Source organism: Mustelus asterias, chromosome 15, assembly GCF_964213995.1.
Source record: "Mustelus asterias chromosome 15, sMusAst1.hap1.1, whole genome shotgun sequence".
In the NCBI taxonomy this organism is placed as follows: Eukaryota; Metazoa; Chordata; class Chondrichthyes; order Carcharhiniformes; family Triakidae; genus Mustelus; species Mustelus asterias.
In genome coordinates, this window is record NC_135815.1 from 25727501 (window position 1) to 25744383 (window position 16883).

General features: G+C 39.5%; 1 protein-coding gene across 6 annotated transcripts in view; it reads left to right on the forward strand.

Moving 5' to 3' along the window:
* ppm1ba (protein phosphatase, Mg2+/Mn2+ dependent, 1Ba) overlaps positions 1-16883 on the forward strand; it is a 124572-nt gene that overhangs the window by 56699 nt on the left and 50990 nt on the right. For all 6 annotated transcript variants that reach the window (XR_013499620.1, XR_013499621.1, XM_078229670.1 and 3 more), the window contains exon 2: positions 12042-12898. Coding sequence is in view for 4 of the 6 variants with exons in the window: in XM_078229670.1 (XP_078085796.1) it covers positions 12053-12898 (846 nt within the window). In the remaining 2 variants the exon portion in view is untranslated. The remainder of the gene's footprint in view (positions 1-12041; positions 12899-16883) is intronic.

Here is a 16883-nt window from a genome sequence, read left to right on the forward strand (position 1 = left end):
AGAATATATGTATATTGCTGGTAATTCAAAGTCACTTTTAGGTTAAGTTGAATAAATCAATTTTAGTAACACAGTAAAGTAAGACACTAGCATTCTAATGTTTAATTATCAGATCATTTACATAGAATTATACAGCAAGTGGCTGAGAGTTCCATGTTCTTGTCCCTCTGTACAAAGAAATTTTTGACGTGTTGGCAACTTTTTAATATTTGTGTTCCATGGATCAGGTCTCTCTCTAGTTTGCTACATGCAAGTCCTCTGGCACTATAACTTTTTCTGATGATTTTTTACATATGGATATGCATGTCACTACAGTCTCTTTCCTGGTTTAAGTATCAAGCACAATCCATCTAGATCTGGGGGTTTGCCCACTTTTAGTTTGTTTAGTTTATCCAGTATTCCCTTCTTTTTCTATCTCAACTGTTATAAATCTGTCTCCTACCTTTTTGTTATGCACCAAAGAATGTCATGACTTTCTTATGTTTGATTTTCAAGTTCCTAGTTCCTCTTTGTCTTAAATGTCTTTATTTCTTTTCTAAGCTCATCAAATTATTTTGTCCTGTCCCTTTTATTGTTTATGTACTTTGTTATTGGCCTTTTTCTTTGGATTTAATTTGATTTATTATTGTCACATGTATTAGCATACAGTGAAAAGTATTGTTTCTTGAGTGCTATACAGACAAAACATACCATTCATTGAGAAGAAAACGAGAGAGTGCAAAATGTAGTGTTACAGTCATAGCTAGGGTGTAGAGAAAGATCAACTTAATACAAGGTAGGTCCATTCAAAAGTCTGATGGCAGCAGGGAAGAAGCTGTTCTTGAGTCGGTTGGTACGTGACCTCAGACTTTTGTATCTTTTTCCCGACAGAAAAAGATGGAAGAGAGAAGGTCCAGGGTGCGGGGGGGGTCCTTAATTATGCTGGCTGTTTTGCCTAGGCAGTGGGAAGTATAAACAGAGTCAATGGATGGAAGGCTGGTTTGCGTGATGGATTGGGCTACATTCACAACCTTTGGTAGTTTCTTGCAGTCTTGGGCAGAGCAGGAACCATACCAAGTTGTGATGCAACCAGAAAGAATGTTTTCTATGGTGCATCTGTAAAAGTTGGTGAGAGTCGTAGCTGACATGCCAAATTTCCTTAGTCTTTTGAGAAAGTAGAGGCATTGGTGAGCTTTCTTAACTATAGTATCGGTATGGGGGGGACCAGGACAGATTGTTGGTGATCTCAACTTTATCAATTTTATCATTGTCTGAAATATGTTTCTCCTGAACTCTATCAGTCTCTCCTTTAATATTGCTAATTTCTTCTTTATGTTCGTAAATATTTTATCGCAGTTTATTTTGGCTGCTCCCTCAATCCTACATAGTTTTTTTTTCTGTTGTCTGTTACTTTGGTCTTTTATCACCTGTTCCTCTTTCAATTATTACCTTCAACCTTTTGTTCCATTGTGTTGGCATTCTTGCATTTTGGGTCAGAAAACAGTCTTGTACACACTGTAAAAATTCTTTTTTTATTACTCCTCAGCAGTTTTTAGGGGTTTACAATTAAGAATTTTTAACCATTTCATAGATTTGCCAAGGAAGTTCTCCATCTATTTCCTTTTTACTATTTGGTCTGTAGTCTACCCTGCAATAATGGTCCCGTCATGATCTTTATCTCCATTTGTAGATCTTCGTGGATTCTGTTGCAACCTCTTTGTCCGTTATGTCCCTGCTATTGCCATTACACCATCAGACCATTGCATCTGGTTTACACAGTTACTTCACACCCTTCTTCCTTCCTTGACTTTTCTATCCTACTTTGTAGCCTGTAGTATTTAACTGCAATCCTATCTTGTCTTTGCTCTGTTTTCTCACTTCTAATTACTTTGGCTTGCTGGTGCTCTATACATTGCTATATGGGAAAACTACTTTTATTTTTCATTACACTCGCTGTATTTTTAACAGATTATTTGAGTTGAGCAATGATGAGTTTAGAGATGTAATCTTTATTTTCTAATTAATTTGTAACATAGTACTTTGTATTATAGCTGGAAACATTACGGGTTGTTGTAAATCAGTGATGGAGAGGCCAATAAAATTTACATTTAAGGACAAAGTAAGGGAAAATACTTATCCAGTACCACCTTAAGTGGGATAACGTCTGACAAATGTTTAGGTATTTCAAAGTTTATTGGGGTAAAAAAAAAAATTTTTAATGTGCTTTTTGCAGGTCATGAGAAATTAAATATTGGAACTACTTGTAATTTAGTAGGAAAATAAATGTCTGAAAAGAGCACTCACTCATTGTTTGGATGAGGTTGAAGTGAAAACAGGGATGTAAGATATTTACTTCAGTATAATTTACTGAATCAACTACACCCTTTTCTTTTTAACATTAAGAAATGTAAATTATATTCAAAGATATATTTAAAGTACCTTCTGCTTGAGCGTTGTAATCTGACTGTGGAATATATATAGCAAAGTAACTTAAAACTTTTAGTGTGCATTTGGTGTTAGCAGTGATGCTGCATGATTTAAGTACTGTACTGCACATTTTTTGCCTCTGCATCTTGTGTTGGCTTTGATTCCAGACCATTAGCATACATGTTCTGTCGTGTTGTTCAAGCATGTGTGTATTGAGTTTTGTGATCTGACAATTGACAGAAGTCTATTCAAGGAGCAATGCATTAACATTGTTCATATGATGTTTCAATCTTTTTTGAGGCTTTTAATCACCTCTTGAATTGAAGTGCAAAAAACATTCTATACTTGGGGTGTCACAATGACACTTAGCCTGCAATGGAGGCCAAATTTGATCAGGATTTGCAGTTGGGAACGGAGAGGCCAAGACCAAGTCCTTGGGTAGCTGAAGATACTTGGGCCATGTCTTAAGACAGTGCAATTGACAAAGCTGCTGATTCAGCAACTTTTTGTTTGTGCTGTTTTGTTTTGTTGAAAAAAATGTTCGACTTGTCAAGTGATAGGACCACGGTGAAATGACAGCAACTGAACGGGAAATGATTACCTTGGACTTGCTTTAATTCTAGGCCTTTCCTTCACCTATATTAGTTGTGAAGATTTGAGTGTGTTACTTCAAAGTGACAGTGAATGAGTGTGTCACCAATTTTAACATGCTTTGTCAGTGCAGTCTTGCTTTATTTGTTTTCTTCTAATCTTGGGACATTGAACATAACTTGTGTTAGAAGCTAGAATTAAACATTCAGAAGACCCCAGGGGGGTTGTTGTGGGGAAAAAAGGGAAACCAAAAAAGAAATAAATGTCAAAGAACTAAGAGAATGGTCAAAGAAAGTGGTTATGATGGCAGATTGGAATGGATGGGGAATTGGGCTGGTGAAGAAAATGTAATCACTATGGATGTTGGTGTGAGGTGTTCTGTGTTGAAGAAAAGTGCTTCCATTGAACTATAGATCCCCACAGTGCAGACAGAGGACGACCAGCCCGTTCGAGTCTGCTCTGATTCTCCGAAAGAGCATCCTATACTCCTGCCCTAAACCAATACATTTACCATGGCTAATCCACCTAACTTACATAACTTTGGACACCAAGGGGCAATTTAGCATGACAATCCACCTAACCTGCATATCTTCAGACTGCGGGCAGAAACCGAAGCACTCAGAGGAAATCCACGCAGACATGGAGAAGACGTGCAAACTCCATATGGAGAGTCACCCCAAGGCTGGAATCGAACCCGGGTCCTTGGCACTGTGAAGCAGCAGTGCTAATCACTGTGCTGCCCATGGTAAGAGGGCTCGTCCAGGATTACTTTCAGAAATAAGCAGATTATTAACTTGTGAACATGAGGATACGTCAAAGCAAACAGTTAATGCCCTCACTAGTTCCTCATGGCAACCCAATAATTCACAAGGAACAAAGTCCGAAAGATGGTAATAGCCATCCGAGCAAATAGAAAATTCTGGCTGCACTTCTGTCAAATTGATTGTTTTCATTTGCCCATCTACAATTATTTTTAAAACTGCCTTTCTCGTTATTTTCTCTTTAAATGAATAATAAAATGGCCTTGTAATATCGCTAAACTACAACAGTTCATGCATGAACACAAGAAGCATGAGTCAGGTGTCATTTCCACTAATATAGAGCTTGGGGTAAAGATGTAAACCAAGTATGAATTTGAGAGGATGCCACTGATTAAATTATAATCATGGAGGTAGCCCTGCATTTAAACATTTTGATGCATCATTGTTGGGTGTGGATTCAAATGTACAGTTCTCATTCCCATGTTCTCCATACTTTGACTGGACAATCAAGTTATTTGTACATCTTTAACCTGTGTTCTCATGGGAAGGGGGTGACCTGTCTTCTCCCTGTTGTTTCTCTACGTGTTTTGGTGAATTGTTGCAGTCCATCAATGGTTTGCTATTCTTCTTGTGGCAGGAGAGAGATGTTGGGAAAAATAGGGTTCATTTTTATAGCACGTTTTACATCCTCATGATGGCCCAAAATATTTCAGAGCCATTGAAGTCAGTTTGTAATTAGCAAAGTCGCGGGGTTAGGTGGGGAGCATGTTGGATGGGGGAGTGGTCGCCTATCTCTTCTCCCCCCACCCGCCCCCCCCCCTCCTGTTTTCTTTGAGGTGAGGGAGAGATGTGGCAGGGAGTCTCTATGGTTTCTTCTCCTCCTGCACACTCGTCTTTCCTGGGCGGTGGTGCCCTGTTATTTGCTGAGACTGGTGGTTGATATGTAGGTTTGGGCCCTGGTGTTTGCCGGGTTGGGGTGGGGTAGAGGGTTCGTTTTTTTCCATATGATCTTGTATGGAGTTTCTCGGGCTGGTTTTGTTTTCTTGAGGGCTCGGGCTCCCTGTGGTATCCTGTGGTCATGTGTTGTGTGTGGGTAGCTTGCGGTTTATTGAGTATGGTGTGCATGATTATGCTCTTTCGGGGTGGCAAGGGTGGGTGGTGTGGGGGGGGGGGGGGGGGAGAAGGTCATATCTCTTCCCAGGATATCTGGATTGTGGGTGTCCTGATGACTTTTCTTCCCCTCTTAGAGGGGCCCATGAACAGAGGGTGTTTTCTTTCCTCTTGGAGGTCGAGGTAATGGTTGGAATCAAAGAGGAGCTTGTACTACTAACTTTCCTATGTTATTACCCTGGGTCTGTTTGTGTAATGCTGGTGTTTAACCTGGTGTTGATACTTCTTACTATGTATAATGCTGAAGTAGGCAGTAATTTACTTGGTTTGCAGTGGGGGAGGGGGAGTGTGGAGGATTTTTTAAACATTTAGGACACGGGGAGGGGGTGGTTGCCCCCATTACCACCACCATCCCACCTCAGGATACCTTTTTTGTGGGAAGCTTGTGGTTGACCCCTTTTCTTTCCTCATGCTAAAAATGACAGGCTTGCTGCTAAGACCCTGGTTGTCTTTGCATTCTTCTGATGGAACTGTTGCTCTGTTCTTGTTATCCTGTTTTTCGGGCATTCTAATGTCTGATTGTTCCTAATTTTAAGAGCTGCATTTAGGAGTAGCTCTTGTCTCGATGGGACCTTCTGGTGCACCTTCTCCTGAGAGATTCCTTTACCTCTCCCATAAGGGGGACTTGACTGATAGTGTAGTTTTGACGTTGTTGTTCCATGAAAGGTTGTGCACCACAGTGTCATGTCCTATTATCCTGAATTCCCACACATGTTTTGTGTTATCCTTTCAATATCCTTACAAAAGGAGGCACTGACTGTAATGCCAAGGACTATGATGTCTGACTCTCTGAATTATTTGTATTGATCCCTGCTGTCTTCTCTATATTTATATGTGGAATAATAACCGTTCTTTACTATGCTGAATCTTGAGAGTTTGTTGCGTATAGTACTGAATATAAAGTTGAAAAACATTTACAATAGGAAGCCCACAACATGAAATAAATACCTAGTTAATCTGTTTACTTTTGTGTAGTGTTGGTTGTCTGGGATAGTATTTATCCTTCACTGGGAAAACTCCCTGCCCCATCCTCTTTGGATAGTACAGCGCCTTAGGATTTTTTATGTTTACCTGAAAAGGCAGATGGATCTTTGATTTAACGTTTCATTCAGTCTTGTTCGTGCTATACTAGCCTACTCAAGTTCTAGGGAGGGTCCACAAGAGGAGTGGAAGAATTGTATGAAAAAGAATGAATTGAAATGAAATAAAATAGTTTTTTTGTTTTAACTATGCCAAGTCCTGGAACTGGATCATCATGTTAAAGAGCTAGAAATAACTTGGTGGGTTGGCAGTACAGTATTAGATTATGGATGGCAAGGGACCATTTAAAACTTCCTGTGAGATTATATCATCACTCTGTCCAGAGACACTTGGCTACTATTTTAGTGGAGAGGAATGGAGTGGGATAATCCTTGCAGGTGTGGTATATATTCTGGAGAATGCATCCACAGTTTGGAACCCACACTTTGAGTTATATGCATGTATTGTCTGATGATGTTGCTGTTTTTGTTTTTAATACTATGCCTATGTGTTTTGCATTGTATGGCAATAAATATAAAATTGAATTGCTTGGTCTGAACTAATTTAAACAGGAAAAAAAGGATGTTCCAAATCAGTCTGTCAGCTAACAATGTATGCTGGCCCCCAAATCCCACATTTCATATATTTGTTACCAACATGTTTGAGAAAGGGCAGTAAGTACAGTGGCTTTCACTGACTAGCTGAAAAACATTTTTCCCCAAAACAGTGAGTTATTCTCTATTCCATAAAACATAGAAACAGTAGTGACTGAGTCGAGGAGGTAGAAATTCAGCTTTCAAAACCATTTAAGATGTCACTTAGTGGGGTTTGATACTGATGTAGTACTGGTTCATGTTATATTTGTATTTGTGAGAGAAATGGAAAAACAAATATCCATTATTATTGCAGATCAGTGAATTTCACAATGAATTGTCTTTTTAAAATGCTTATGATTTGATAATGCAATTTTGTGCAAGTGTCAAACTAATAATTCATGATGACTTTTCAACTAATTATTGTTTACAGTCCAACACTGATGTAATATTGTTGAAAAATACATTTTGTTAAAAGTTTTTCATCTTGCAGTCAGGCCAATCACAAAACTACCACTGTCAGGGGCAACAACTTTATACTGTGTTTGTTGGTGTCGTTTTTAGCACACACAGGATTATTTAGAATTATCCAATGTTGGACACGTTTGTATTTTGCAGGGCAATGCCTTGACTATTCAGAGTTAAGCTGCCTGTTTTGAATTTCAAATGCCGCTTGACAGTTATCTGTCGCTCACTATCAACTGGTGCATTCTCCATGCAGTGTCTCTACCAGTCAAAATCCACCTGCCAATCAATTAGCACGCTCTTCTCATCCAGTATAAAGTTGTTGCTTTCCTGACATTGGTATACTTGTGATTGTCCTGATGAATACTAGATGAAAGCCTTCAACAAAATGTATTTTTTCAGCAATTTTCAAGTTCTGTGCTGTCAAATAGACAGGAGGCGGCATGGTAGCACAGTGGTTAGCACTGCTGCTTCACAACGTCAGGGACCCAGGTTCGATTCCCAGCTTGGGTCACCCTTCTGTGTGGAGTTTGCACGTTCTCCCTGTGTCTGCGTGGGTTTCCTCCGGGTGCTCTGAAAGACGTGTTGGTTAGGTGCATTGACCCGAACAGGTGCTGGACTGTGGCGACGAGGAGAATTTCACAGTAACTGCATTGCTGTGTTAATGTAAGCCTTGTGACTAATAAATAAATAAACTATAAACATAAAAATGGCTACTAATAAAATGTTACATTGGTGGAAGTGGGATAACACCTTTCCCAGTTCACTCAGATCACAGATGCTATATTTTGAGACAGAGTTGTGCTGCAGTGCTGTGATTAATATAGTTGAGAAAATATAACACTATATTGCTTTGAGCAGGTTAGTTACTCCCTGACTTGTGTTATATTGGAGACTAAATGGGATGCCCATCACGTTTCCTTGTCTAATCTGAAAGGTAGTAGATGGCACACTGTTGTACTCAGAGTCAAACTAATTAGTACTATTATTACTAACTATTATTTACTAATAAGATATATAGGATTAGTAAATAAAAATTAATAATTGATAATTGGACATGTGATGGTAATGCTCATTTGCATGCCATATGCATGTCTATTTTAACCTTTATCATGTGTATTTTCTCCCTAAGTGATACTCCACTAGCATTATTATATTCCTGCCGTCTTCTCCCCCTCAACTTTAGTTTCTTGCTGACTGATTATTTTGCATCTTCCTATCTCTTTTCCACTTGCTTTCTGGCAATGTGCCTTTACCTTGCCTGTTCCAATTAATGTAATTTTTTCCTCTCTTTGCCTTAGCTGATAGTTTCCTATTCTAAAGGAGCACCCCTGAAGTACAGCTACCTAGGTGACACCAGCCCTCCAGTATCTTGCAAAAGTAGCCTTTCTTTATGCACAAGCATGGGTTGTCAGTGGTTTCTCTTGCTCTCCAGTCCATTAAAGGAAGCTTAAAGGTTCCCATCTGATCTCCTCAGATTACTTGCTGAATTGTGACTTGGTGCATGTGTTTGTCGTTAATGAACTTGAGGAAAGTTTTGCCAATTATATTTTTCATTTGTTGCCCTAACTTTGGCAAACAAACAAGAATCAATACCATATTTTCCCAGAGTTACCCAAGATAATTTCAGGTTGTTACAATGCCATTTCAGAAGTTCCATTTCGTTTGACACTGGGAATGACAGGACACTGCCCCTTTTCAGTATCTATGGAGTCCAGAAATTGAGCTGCAAGCAGGAAGCATTGCTGTGGTGTAACTCAGCCGGACAGCTGATATCTTAAATGCTTAGTTAATTTTAAGTTGAGGTTCTACAGACTGAGTATTGCAACCTATAAATAAATACATATGTATGTGCATTCCCTTTTTTCTTGAGCCTTTACATGCTGAGAGGATGTTCAACGTGATCCACGATTCAAGATAAGATTCATGTGACTTATTTTCTCTGAAGAAGCTGGCCACCTCTCCAGTGGATTAATTTGTGTTTTGAGGATTTGCTCTTCTTTTGGCTTCCCATGGTAAACAGCACTTGAGGCAGATTATTACTTTCAGATGAGTGTTACTTTAGAACACGTATGTAAGGCGCATGTAAGGAGCATGTAAGTGTTACTCTGCCTGTGTTTGTGTGCCTCTCTTGCCTCTCACACTGTCACTCTTCATTCTCTTCCTTATGTGATGTCCATCAAACTTGTCAATAGAAACATTGCAAGTATTAATTTATTTGTCATCCAGATTGTAAGTAAATTCCCACCATTTTGTTTATATTGAACAATCTGCATTTTGGTTTTCCCCAAAATAGGAAAACGGATCTTCCCTGTTTAATGGTAAAATTATTTTTACGTACTCCATTTTGTGTAAGTGAATTACTTATTTCAACATGAGGGTGCACGGGAGTAAAATGAAGCATAATAAAAATCAATTTTTTTTTAGATTTAGTAAAATGATTGCTATGCCAGTAACGTTTTTGAAACAAAGTCTGATATTGGGAGCTGGCATTTTCCGGTATTAATATTCTATCTTTAACCTGGTCCAGCTGAATCACAATAATGCCATACATGATTTACACTGCCACCTAAAATCAGTTCAGGATACTCTTGACGAAAGATTTTTGGTGAATCATGGTAATAAATAGCTTTTCCCTTGTTAGTTGTTGTTCGTTCATCGTCGTCGATGAGGACCTCGACACCACTAGTCGTTATGAGGCTGGATGCGGTGTGTCCGAAGATGACTGATCAGGCCAATTCGGGCACGGAATGTCCTGGCACATATTGTGCAAACATGTGTAGGCGCTGCAGTTGTTGCGCTGGTGGCTCTGAACTTTCGCAGCTCGCACTTAAGTTGTGAATCAGCATTACACCTTGCTTCATAAGCTTGAGAGCCCTTGTGGATGAGGCAGCGCCAGGTAGGGCAGTTTTGTGCCAGCGTTTCCCAGGTGGTCGTGTCTATGTAAAGCGACTTCAGGGAGGCTTTGAGTGTGTCTTTGTAACATTTCTTCTGCCCTCCATGCGAGCGTCTTCCAGCAGAGAGTTCCCCAAAAAGGATCTGCTTGGGTATGCGCTCGTCCGACATACGGATGACATGACCTGCCCACCGGGTCTGTGCTCTCATCAGCAGTGTGTGAACTGATGGTAGACTTGCCCTAGAGAAAACTTCAGTGTCTGGTACTTTGTCTTGCCATCTGATGCGTAATATTCTGCGAAGACAAGTCATGTGGAAATGATTGAGCTGTCTTGCATGCCTTCGATACACAGTCCACGTTTCACAGGCATACAGGAGGGTAGTGAGTACCATGGTGCTGTAGACCTTCAGTTTTGTTGCTGGGCTGATTCCTCGACCGAAAGCAGAACTTGTTAGTATATATTCCTGGAATAGTGGTTTATAAGGAGCTAGTTATATGATGGACCTGTGAGTTATGAATCTCATAGTAGTTTATTCCTGCAAATCCAACTCCCATAGTAATAAATTAAGGGACATTTTACACTAATAATTTGAAGTTTAGGTGTAATGCACAATATGGAAATCTGACCCTCTTGACATGACTAAAGGAGAGAAGAGGAACATTTTTCAGTTAAGCTTTTTTTTAAGTTTAGGGTTTAAGTTTATTTGTTATTATCACAAGTACGCTTACATTAACAGTGTAATGAAGTTACTGTGAAAATCCCCTCCGCCACACTCCGGTGCCTGTTCGGGAACACTGAGGGAGAATTTAGCATGGCCAACACATGTAACCAGCACGTCTTTCGGACTGTGGGAGGAAACTGGAGCACCCGGAGGAAACTAACGCAGACACAGGAGAACGTGCAGACTCCGCACAGACAGTGACCCAAGCTGGGAATTGAACCCGGGTCCCTGGCGCAGAGAGGCAGCAGTGCTTGCCACCGTGCCACCCCTACTTGCAAGTTCTATTCACTTGCTTTAGTTTTAAAGCATGTGAAGAAAAGTTTGTATGGTTAAGATGTAATTTTCTTTTTGTTGATTCTTGACTAAGTCTTCTGTTCATATTGTGCAGCACTGATAGTTAATGGTAATTGATAATAGTTTAGAAACTCCTTTTTTGTAGAGATTTTATGGAATTCTTTCTGTGTACATGAAGAATTTGTGAACAATATATGCAATCTTGCATATATGACCCTGATGAAGTACGTCAAAAAGGAGACTTGGAAGGTTATTTATTGTAATTCTGTTGAGATTACTGGTGGTGACAGTGGTTGAATGGCCTGCAGAGATTAAGTTTTAATGTGCTGAAAGATCTTCAATCAAACACATCTGATTTTTGGCCAAAGTTGTTTTTTGAGCACGAGAGTCAAGTCAAAAGAAGTTGAGAAGGGAAACTGCCAGTTAATCCATTAAAACTCAATCTTTGTTAATACTGTATTTGTGCAACTTTAGTTTTTCAGGCAGTGATATCAAAATTTTAATCTCGCTCTTTTTCACTTGCTGACCTAAAATTAGACTGTGGTCTTCAAAATAAAATGTATAAATTAAATGCTCTTTACAGTAATGTTCTATATTTTAAAAATTATGGATAGTTGGTAGCTTGCAAGATCAGTATGTTTTGCTGTTTAGGATTTGTGTGAGTTTCAAATATTTAATTTGCAAACAATGTTGTTTTTTTTCCTCAAAACTGATATACTTGGTTTATTATTGATGTTTGTGCGATTCCATGATCTTGCACATGTTTTATTATGATCATGGAAATTTTTGTGAAAACCCAGGAGTATGGAGGATTGTTTAATTATGTGTTCTATGGTAAATTCAGTTTTACAATTGGATTTCTGTTTAGTTATTTGGAGAAGTTTGGAAATTTGGGAAGAGCATAAGATCTTATTTTTAATGGAAGAGATTTTCTATTTACTGGCTCCTTAATAGTTAGTGGTGAAAAATAAACATTAGCACATGCTTCCACAGAGAATAATGCATAGTTAAACATAAATATTTTTTACTCTTTGGACATGTTATATTTTCCCAATTATAGAGTTTTGCTCATGATTTTGATGTTCCAAATAACTCGTTAAGTGTGTCTCTTGTTTTCTTTCAGGAAAGTGAAAAATGGGTGCATTTTTGGATAAACCAAAAACAGAGAAGCATAATGCACATGGTGCAGGGAATAACTTGCGCTATGGCCTTAGCAGCATGCAGGGTTGGAGAGTGGAGATGGAAGATGCTCACACAGCTATTGTTGGCATTCCTCAAGGCCTGGACACATGGTCCTTCTTCGCAGTGTATGATGGTCATGCAGGCTCTCGTGTGGCAAACTACTGCTCAAAGCACTTACTTGAACACATAACAAGTAACGAAGACTTCAGAGGCACAAATGCATCTGGGTATCCAATTGAACCTACCATAGAACATGTCAAGAGTGGTATCAGAACTGGATTTTTGAAAATTGATGAGTACATGCGTAATTTTTCAGAGCTGAGAAATGGCATGGACAGGAGTGGGTCAACAGCTGTAGCAGTCATGATCTCCCCAGAACACACATACTTTATCAACTGTGGCGATTCAAGAGCTGTTCTGTACCGAAATGCACAACTTTGCTTTTCAACACAGGATCATAAGCCTTGCAACCCAAGGGAGAAAGAGCGAATCCAGAATGCAGGGGGCAGTGTAATGATACAGCGAGTTAATGGATCACTAGCTGTGTCACGAGCACTGGGGGACTATGATTACAAGTGTGTCGATGGGAAAGGGCCTACAGAACAACTGGTATCTCCAGAGCCTGAAGTGTATGAGATTCTTAGAGCAGAAGAAGATGAGTTTATTATACTGGCGTGTGATGGCATTTGGGATGTGATGTCCAATGAGGAGCTCTGTGAGTTCGCTAGATCTAGACTAGAGATAACGGATGACCTTGAGAAAGTCTGCAACTGGGTGGTGGACACCTGCTTACACAAGGTAGTTAATATATGTGTTTTGTTATGAATTGTTTTGAGTTAACCAAACTTGTGTATTGATCTGCAATTGAATTATTGATTTCAGCCACTGAAAGATAATGGACTCAACATGAACTTCTCTAATGTGCAGTGTTATTCTTAAATATTTGTGAATCAAACATCAAATATATTAATTGTTTTGCAATGAATCCCTTATGATCTTTCATATTGAAATATCTGGTTTTGTTTATGATCAGTCTTTGTGTGTGATATGTGTAAGGCTCTTTAATTAGGATGTTGGGTTTGCACATGTAATATATTGATTGAACTTTTAAAAATGCTTGGCTGACCAATTCACAGGATACAAAGTAGAGGCTATCGACTTCACCACAATGTGAGGTTGATTACATCTGTTGCATATATGCCCTTTTAAAACACCAGTACTTTTATCAAAAGCCTGGGAGTAGTTAAGTATTTATTCAGAAGAGGAAGGATATGCTTAATATCCTAATTTATAATGTATGTTATCCAGTTAAAAGTGTTCAGTACTTTTAAATCAATTATTAGTATGATAATTCCTCAGTGGTTAATGGATAAACTCATGTACAACTCATGTACAGCATAATTGGACTAGATAGGAGCAAAATCAGCCATGATATTTGGGAGTACAGAACTTGCGTATTGCTGAAAAAAAGAAACATGCTGTCTGAGTTATCCATCTTGCACTCATCAGGACAGATTGCAAGATTATTAATAGTAAAGGGAACAACAATTTGTACTGCATGAGATGAGAATGCTGATTGGTTAGCAAGTGGACTCTGATTGCTAGAGGTGTGGACATGTTCCTTCTGTCCGCAAAGGATAGGGCACCATGTGTGAATTATGTAGCTTTTGGCATAAATGAGCCATGCTACGAGCCCGACTGCTGATCTTAAATTGGTTTTCTGTGTAATTCTTCACACAATCAGGATTGTTTAGCAAATGTTGTACAATTGTGGAATCAAATCTAATATTGGACGCTATTTTGAGTTTTGCAAGCATGGTCTGGTTGGGTACGGTCAGTACATGCTTGTTATGAACAGCCAAAGATATCTGCAAGATGCTTTGTGGAGCTAAGCCTTTAATAAAATATGGCCTTATTTCCTCCAATTAATTGTTGCAAAGACTGAAGCCACTGTTTTTGGTCTCTGTTCCCTAACTACCAATGCCATCAATCTCCCAGGTAGCAGTCTAAGATTAAGCCAGTCTGTTTGCATTCTTGGTGTTGTACTTGATCATGAGATGAGCTTCTGACCTATGTTCATGCCATTACTAAGACCATCTATTTCCACCTCGAACTTCACCCTTGTCTCAGCACATCTGCTGCTGAAACACTTATCCTTGTCTTTTGACTATTTTAATTCATTGTACCCTCTCTAAACTTGAGGTCATCCTCTGCTGCCTGTGTCTTAACTGCAGCAAGACTTGTTCCCCTAACTGTGTAGCTTGTTGACTTGCTTGGCTCCCATTCAAGCAATACCTTGATTTTAAAATTTTCAGATTTCAAATCCCTGCATGGCCTAGTCCCTCCCTATTTTTATAATCCCCTCCACCCCACAGCCCTCCAAGATATCTGTGGTCTTCTAATTCTGATTTCTTACGAATTCCCAATTATAATTGTTCCATCATTAATGGCTGTGCATCCAGTTGCCTTGGCCCAAAACTGTGGAATTTCCTTTCATAAGAGCACAAGAAATAGAAGCAGAAGTCGGCCACCAGGCCCTTCAAGCCTGCCCTGCCATTCAGTACGATCAAGGCTGATCTATGCCAGCCTCAATTCAGTTTCTGTGCAATTTCCCCATAGCCCTCTATTCCTCGATCTATCAAATATTTATCCACCTTCACTTTAAATATTCTAATGATCCAGCCTCCACTACCCATTGAGGCAAAGAATTCCAGAGATTCACCACCCTCTGCAGGAAAAAGTTTCTACACACCTCAGTTGTAAATGACTGGCCCTTTAACTTGTAGTTATGTCCCTTTGTTCAAGACTCTCCCATTAGTGAAAACATCTCATCATCTACCCTTGTCAAGCCCCCTCAGGATCTTATATGTTTGAATAAGGTCACCCCTCACTTCTCTAAACTCCAAGGAATACAGACCCAGACTATTTAGTCTCTCTTGATATACAACCCCCTCATCCCAGGAATTAACCTGGTGAACTTCCTTTAGACTGCCTCCAATGTTACTATATCGTTTTAGGTAAGAGGACCAAAACTGTACGCAATATTTCAGGTGAGGCCCCACCAACACCCTATACAATTGCAACAAAAGCTCCCTATTTTTTAAACTCCAACCCCTTTGCAATAAAGGCCAAAATGCTGTTTGCTGCCTTAACTACTGATTGGACCTGCTTGCTGGCTTTTTGCGATTCATGCAGTAGAATACCAAGATCCCTCTGTACTTGACTCACCTGCAGTCTTTCTCCATTTAGATAATATTCTGTCTTTTGATTCCTCCTACCAGTGCATGGCCTCAAACCTCCTCACATTAAACTCCATTTGCCAGGTTTTCACCCAGTCACCCAATCTATCTGTATCCTGTTTCAGAATCACAATTTCCGCATCACAACCTGCCCTTTCACCTATCATCTTATGTTTGGCAAATCTGGAAATCTTGCATTCTGTTCTTTCCTCCAGGTTATTAATGCAAATAGTGAACAATTGTTGGCCAAGAACTGATCCCTGCAATACTCCACTAGTTCCATCTTTCCACTCTGAAAAGGACCCATTTATTCCAACTCTGTGACAGCCAGTTTTCAATCCATGTTAGCACACCCTTCTGCTTCTTGTCGCGCTTTGCTCCTTTAAGACACCCCTTTAAACTGACCTCTTTGACCAAGCTTTTGGTCATTTGACTTGATCTCTTATGATATCACACTGTCAGACATTGTTTTATAATGTTCCTTTGAAAGCACCTTGTGAGGGAGGTTTCATTATGTTCAGGATGCTATACGAATAAAAGTTGTTGTTTTATAACCCACAAATATCAGACTCTTTAAAAAAAATAAAGTTAGCTTATCTGAGAACGGATGAAAAGTGGGGCCATCTTGGAGATTTGGGGAAAGGTGGGGGGGGGGGGGGGGGGGGTGGAGAGAGAGGGGGGGAATGCTGTAGAATTAAAGATTTTAAGAAGAAACATTGTAGTAATGAAGAAGCACATTGAGAACAAGTAGATCGGGGTTATTCGTAAAAAGAAGAGCAGCATTGCAAGTAACTTTTAAAGCAAAAGGCACATTGGGCAATTTTGAAAAAGGGACGAGAAGTCCCTCTTTCAAGAGAATCAGTGCTGTTTCGTAAAAGCATTGAGAATTGAAAATAAAGCCCCAAAGTTTGTTTTTACAAGGGCATTTACTGGGGTCAGTTTGGGTGTTTGCACTGAGGGTGGATGGACAGTTTTCTTTTGTTAAAACATCCTGTGTGTGGATTGCAAATATTTGAGGCCGAGTAGTGGTCGTGCCTAGAAAAGCCCAGGGCCTGTTAACGAGCTACAATGTGCTGCAAACCAGGAATGGGACTTGATAGAGTTTACAGACATTTTTATGGATATGCTTTTGCCTTGGTGTTGGTTAAAATTGCAGGGTGGGGTGGGGTGGGGGGGGGGGGGGTGGTTTCGAAGATGCAAAGAATTGAAAAATAATATCGAGTTTTTTTTCATTCGAACAATGCCAATTATGGATCAATATCATAGTGTTTAAAGTTGAGAAGGGTGGAGTAAGACAGGTACAAGACAGCTGTTTCCTGTAAGTTGAGGGATCTAGAGCAAGAGGCTGCAAAAGGAGGAAGAGTGAGGCCATAACACCAGATTAAATATGGAAGAGAATTAAAACAGAAGGTGGGAGAAATACTTTTACATAGTGAGTTGAGGCGAATGGATTTGAGATTTGGAGATGGACTGAAGCGGATTGGATAGATGGGAGAAGAAAAAGAGGTTGAATAGCTACAATGAGATTAATGTTGTGTGGTTAA